We start from the raw sequence: 6,702 nt of genomic DNA, 5'->3' as shown, positions 1-6,702 counted from the left end.
TCGTTTGGTCCTTGTCGTCTCTGCTCGATCTCACCACCAGATCTAGCCGCTGCTCCTTTTCCTGGCTCGACATCGACGCCAGCAAATCAGTGAGGGTGGACGTCGCGTGCCGCTCGCCGTTTCTGCTCTTCTTCCTCGCTCGGTCGCGCGGTCGTCGCTGCTCCTTGCTGGTTTCTGGTTTCTTCTAGTTTCTTCTAGTTCTGCTGCTTCTGTTTCTGATTATCAATTCTTCTGATTTCTGTTCTTTTGTTGTTGTTTTGGGTTCTTATTTTTCTGAGTTCTGGATTCTGAGATTTTATGATGATGATGATTTTCTGAGTTCTGGGTTCTTGTTGTTCTTTTGTTGTTGTTGTTCTTCTGCTTCTAGCTGCTTTTGTTGTTGTTGTTTTTTTTATTCCATTGTTGTTCTTTGCTTCTGGCTGTTGTTGTTTCATTGGTGTTGCTTTTGTTCCGCTTCTGTTCTGCTTCTGCTTCTGCTTCTATTCTGCTTCAGTTCTTGTTCAACTTTTGTTTTTTGTTGATTTTGTGGAAGAAGGGAAATGGTATTTTCGTCCGAAAAACGATTTTAAAACAAACTGAAACCTTCGGGACCATTTTGTAGCGAAAAAAATGTCGAAGATAAAATAAATTTTCGACCTCTATAGTAGGGACCAAAATTATACTTAACCCTAATTAAAATAAAAAATTTAAATTTAAATTAATTTATTCATATTTAATATCTTAAACAAGTTTATTAATATATTTTTTAAGAAAGTAATATATCAAAAATATAAATTATCAAAAATTTATTTATCATTTTTTTACAATTATTTCTCGGGACATGCTTTAATAGAATCTTCGATTTTTATTGTATCTTAGGCATTGACGAACATGAAGGAGAAGGAATATAATTTTTTATTGAAAGATATTTTTGCTTGCTTTGTTATCTCTATTTTTAACAAATCAAGGAAAAAAATGTAATAAAATAAAAAATTTTAAAAATTCATATTTTTATTAAAATTTAGTCAACATTTAATTAATAAAAAAATAATTTTATATTATTAAATATAATTTTATATTATTAAAAATATTAATAATAATTAATTAATAATTACAAATCACAAAAACTACGACTCTAAACCCCAACACTGCTAAAAAATAAAATAGATAATCTTATACAGAGCTAACATATACAGAGCTACAGCTTGTTATGGGGTAATTTGTCTTGTTTTGATGGACGGATATCCCGTGAATGCAAACCAATTTCCGAGTCATATTCCAGGTTTTTTGCTTTTCAAACAAGTTGGATGTGAAGTCGTTAGAAACACCACGTAATCACACTCCAAAAATGAGTTATATTTTAAATAATATAATTTTTTTTATATTCATCTAAAATATTATGGGTTTAAATTTTTTTATCTTTGATTAAAAAAAAAATTACATTCCAAAATAAACAAATTATAACTTTTTGTATTCATCATACAATTCAGTATTTCCGTTGCCTTTGGTTGAGTACATTAGGTTTTTTCTTTTTTTTTTTTTATTCAATGAAAGGGTAGAATTTCATAGAATGGGTTTTGAAAATAAGTAAACACTTAGAATGTTCTTTATTATTTTTTATTTCGATAAACTAGTTTTCAATTAAAATTAAAGAAGTTGACAAATTAATTTCTAATCTCTTAAAATATTTGACAAGTTATTAATTCTTAAAAAAAGAAAAAAAAATCTCTTATCTTTTAAAATTTTAGACACTTTAATATCTTTATCAAAACTATTTTTTATTGAATTAGGAATTAATTTTTCATATATTAAAAAATACTAGAAATCATTATGTCTTTTTTTATTTTATTATAAATTAATGTTTGATATTTTAAACAATGTAAAACTTAGTGCAAAACACTTTAATAAACCAAAAGGTTGTCAATATTACATGGATCTTCCAAATTATAAAAGGTTATGTCAAAGTCCCAACTTCTATTACTATATAAATCAAATCGATTAAATTCAATTTAATAAAAAACGTAATGAATCGAATTCATTGAATTTGAATTAGGTGCAAATTGTGATTGAATAGAAATCAAAGCTAATGGCTTCGAATTAAGTTAGCCCTGCTAAATCAAAGCAAATGGATTCAATTTATACTTGTATGTAAATTGAATCCATTGGAAGTCGATTTATACATGTACGTAGCTTATGGTAAATCGAAATCAATAGCTTCGATTTACTATTTTTGGTACTATATGATTAATTCGAAGGAATTTAATTCAATTTATAGAGCACTAATATATATATAAAAACGAGCTCAACGCGAAATTTTTACAAGAGTGAGATTCACAATGGCTAGTGGTGAGAGTTTTTTAGCCTTGTGCACTATAGTGGGTCCATTAAGAAAAAATGCGATAAAAAATTAAGTTTACTGATAAGGACCTGTTGAGTGTTTTTCTCAAACCTTCGATGAGTTTTATTGAATTTAAGAATACTATACTCCAAAGACTAGGACTGCATGGCGTGAAACGGGTAGAGAAGTTATTCTATAGAATTCCGATTTCTGTGTTACGCGATGATGTGAAGTATGATTCATTCATTATTAGCAGTGATGAAGATTTGCAGGTGCTATTCCATTGTCGTCGTCGGTTTCCTAAGGTGAGGACTCCGGAGCTGTTGGCGAAACTTGTGGATGTGGTATCTAGTTCCGGAGACTCGAATAGGAATCCTTACTCTGCAGAACATCCAACCTACACTAGTTCCATGCATGTTGGTTCCTCGTCAGTTGTGCCAGTGATTGCACCTGAGGCAGATTTAGTTGCTTCTCCTTCCTTTGTAGTTAATCTGAACCACAGTGATGATCCAGGAGTTGGTGAGGCTGGATTGTTTGGGGAGGTTGCAATCATGACGACTGATTCTCTTGCGATGGTCCCGGTTTTTATAGTGGTTGGAGTACCCGATGGGGTTGAGGATGCAGTGCATGATGATGATGATGATGTGGAGCCCGCCACGATAGCTGATGATAGTGACGATGAGACACCATGGACGACTCCGCCTGAGGATGGGGGAGCATCTAGTTCAGGTACTAATCAGTACTCCCCGCACTTCTCTGCTCTGGACTTGGATGCCATAGCATCTCAGGGGATCCGAGTGTACCTGTTGGCTTCGGGGCAAGAGACACACAGAATGCAGGAGTTGTATATGAATTTCAGGTTAGTCAGCAATTTCAGGATAAAGAGGAAGTTGTGTTAAGCGTGAAGACCTATAGCATTCGCCGTGGGGTTAAGTACAAGGTATTGGAATCCAATCATCGCAAGTACTATGGCAAGTGCAAGGAGTTCGGCAGCGGGTGTGCATGGCTCATTTGGGTTAGCCTCCGCCAGCGCAAAGGCATTTGGGAGGTAAAACGGTACAATGGTCCTCACATTTGTCTAGCCACATCGATATCTAGTAATCACAGGAAGCTTGATTATCATGTCATATCGGCCTTCATAATGCCTATGATTAGAGCTGATGCTGCCGTCTCAATTAAGGTACTGCAGAATGCCACGGAGGCACACTTCGGGTTCAGACCGACGTACAGGAGGGTTTAGATGGTTAAACAGAAGATTGTGGCTCAGGTTTACGGAAATTGAAAAGAGTCATATAATGACTTGCCACTATGGGTAATGGGTGTGCAGATCACGATTCCAGAGTCATACAAAAGGCTATATGGCATCCACAGGAACTGCGCATACAAGTACTTATCGTTAGTCATGATAAATAGTAAAAGATCAAATACGACATTTACATGGCTATGAAAAATCCAAACCATAAATACTCACATCCCTAGACTGGAGTAAATCCATCCTAAGCTTCCAATTCGCGACACGAGGCCCTTTATCGTTCAACGCCGGCTGATAACCTGACCATCTGAAAACCACAATATTTAATTAACAATAAAGTGAACTGCTAAATTATGGAAAAGAGTATGCATAACTAAAGGGAGAGTACCTCGACGCCAACAGCCAATGGAAGACATCAAATCCATCCGGCCAGAATTCCGGAAACCTTCAGAAGATCCAGGACTAGAGGAAATGCAGTGTACCGGCCAACTTGACGACATTTCTGTTCACCAAACAACGCATGCACCTGTATAGCCATGACAGTGCAGCAGACCCCCAGCTGTACTGACCCATGTCCTCTAGCCTGGCGACGTAGGGTAGCCAACGGACGTGGAGGCAGGTACCTGACTTATCCCCAAATAGCTGCGTCGATAAGAGCATCATGATATACACACGGGCATACCTGCTAACCGTCCCATTGTCTGCCCCTTGCCGAAGCTCACTAAACGTCTCTTGAAACCATGTGCACTTCATTGTGAACTTGTCGATGCAGTTCGCAGGAGGCAATACACCTAGCAACTCCTCAAACCACACCCACGCTAGACAACCACCCTCGATATGTCGCACAAAGTCTGTCAGGCATCCGTTGATATACTGACCGTCGATCGGGACCCCTAGCTGGTATGCTACATCCTGGAGGGTGATCGTGCACTCCCTAAACGACATGTGGAAAGTATGCATCTCTGGCCGCCATCTCTCTACGAATGCGCTTACTAATGGCTCGTCCCATCGAAACCAACTCTTGTTCAGTCTTGCAAGATGATACAAATCGGTCATCTGCAAATACATTCGTCGAACAACATACCATATTGCTGTCTCATACTGGTGATGCATCAATGGGGCTGGATAACGATAGAAAATTCCTTATCACAATCGTCACAAAAAAGTGTTCAATGCATAAAATTCTAAAAACAATAGACATTACATATGCTAACTTTAAAAACATGTTTACAATAACGCCCTACCAATTCTTCATGGGTGATAACACAAATCACTACATAATTCATGACCCAAGTCTTCAAAAATCAAAAAAAAAAAAACAAAAAAATTTTTACCAATGTATATAGTCCTTCACGGATACATAAAAAATACAAAATGCTAACACAACAATTGCAAGTGCATCACAAGTCCAAAAAAAAAAATTATATTTATTGTTTTAGAAAACTCAAAAGATTTATAGTTAATCCTAATCATAAACCGTGTTTCATTGAATATAGGACTAACAACTTAAAAAATTTAACATATTCTACGATCTTAAATAACCTTCTTAGGTACTATTTCAAGTTATCAAAATCTAACTAGCTAATAACTCACTACTTCTAATATGCACTTAATTCAAACATCTATTTTTTATTTTTTATTTTTTGAATAATCCCTAATTAACGACTCTAAGCAACAACCACATGAACTATGTGAACGTTACAAAAATGACTAATTTATTTTCAAAATTTTTTTTTTCACTAACCTCAAGGTAGACAGCGCTAGCAATATGCGCGACTCCATATAGCCGATATAGACGATTCGGATTGTCCTCCATGTGTACAGATTCGGTGATTCCCGGTTAGCTTTCAAAGATTTTTGGATCTGGGTGGTGGGATTAGGTGTAGGGTTTGTGTGTTTTCTAGTTCGGATGAAATAAATTCGATTTGTATATATAGCCATATTCAATGCAATTTGAAGCCAATAGATTCCAATTAGTGGAGATGGTAACAACATGTAAATCGAATTAATGGATATCGATTTATAAAACCATCAAATCGAAATCATTGGCTTTGATTTACCATGAACTTTTTTATGTGACTAAATCGAATTGCATGAATTCAATTTACCATGCACCTAATTCGAATCCAATGAATTTGATTTACTACGTTTTTCATTAAATTGAATTTAATAAATTTGATTTATATAGAAATAGAAATTGAGACTTTGCCGTAGCCTTTTATAATTTGGGAGAACTAGATAATATTGGCAAGCTTTTGATTTAATGAGGTGATTTATCCTAAAATTTATTTGTCAATTTTATTTAAAAAGATTTGTCCCCGAGTAAATTAAAAATACAAGTAACCTAAAATTGTTGACATCACTTCATCAAAATAAAAAAGATCAATTCTATAGTGTCTATGAATTTTTATCTAAATTTTGCCTAATTTATTTTTTATAATAAATTTTAATTTTTTAAAAATTATTTATTTTTATATCTTTTAAATTAAATAATAACTTTAACCTTTTTTAATAAATAGATATCACCTTTTAGGCATCATAGCATTCACTGATAAAAAATTTTCTCATGGATGAGTAGACATTTCACTTTCATTTGGTGCAATCTCAAAATAAATTGACCTCAGCAGAATCACCTTTCTGGTTTTTCCTTCCATGGAATATATATATGGACCTTTCTGACTTTTTCTTCGCTACGAACCAAATTACATCAGTGAATCATGCAAAGTTGCAAACATATCTCTTATTTGAGAAATTGTTACATACATCATATAATAAAACGTAGACTTCAATTTGAAATATTATCTTCCAATTGTGCTGCGTGTAAAAGAAATTAATTATCAAATCATAGAATATATGTTAAAATATAAAATATATTTTTAAAATAAATTAAACAGTACATATATATATGTACACATAAATATATAATAGCTAATTTAGTATCTAATTTTTTGTATGTATATAGTATTTTTTTATTTTACTATTAGTTAAAATACACTATATTTACTGTATGTTTGGAAACTGTTAATGGTATATAATTGAATTGAATTTTAGTGTTTAAAATGAATTAATAAAACTATATAATTAAATTGAATTCCAGCGGTTGAAATGTTTATAGAATGAATAAAAATTTTAT

At 33.6% G+C, this 6,702-nt stretch overlaps 2 protein-coding genes across 2 annotated transcripts in view; both read left to right on the top strand.

The window, feature by feature from the left end:
• Window positions 1-6,702, top strand: part of LOC107459826 (nicotinate N-methyltransferase 1) — a 16,572-nt gene that overhangs the window by 8,486 nt on the left and 1,384 nt on the right. The gene's annotated exons all lie outside the window — the stretch shown is intronic.
• On the top strand, window positions 2,287-3,631 carry LOC110274227 (uncharacterized). The gene has a single exon (XM_021128297.2). It carries the CDS (start codon window positions 2,434-2,436, stop codon window positions 3,214-3,216), a length of 783 nt encoding a protein of 260 aa, XP_020983956.1. The 5' UTR covers window positions 2,287-2,433; the 3' UTR covers window positions 3,217-3,631.

Source organism: Arachis duranensis, chromosome 7 (genome assembly GCF_000817695.3).
Source record: "Arachis duranensis cultivar V14167 chromosome 7, aradu.V14167.gnm2.J7QH, whole genome shotgun sequence".
NCBI classification, from domain to species: Eukaryota; Viridiplantae; Streptophyta; class Magnoliopsida; order Fabales; family Fabaceae; genus Arachis; species Arachis duranensis.
Note: the sequence above shows the minus strand (reverse complement) of the source record. Positions and strands in the feature narration are given on the sequence as shown.

Bases quoted from the DNA above. Each gene is read 5' to 3' on its own strand.
- LOC110274227 (XM_021128297.2), top strand. From the start codon at position 2,434: ATGAGTTTTATTGAATTTAAGAATACTATACTCCAAAGACTAGGACTG.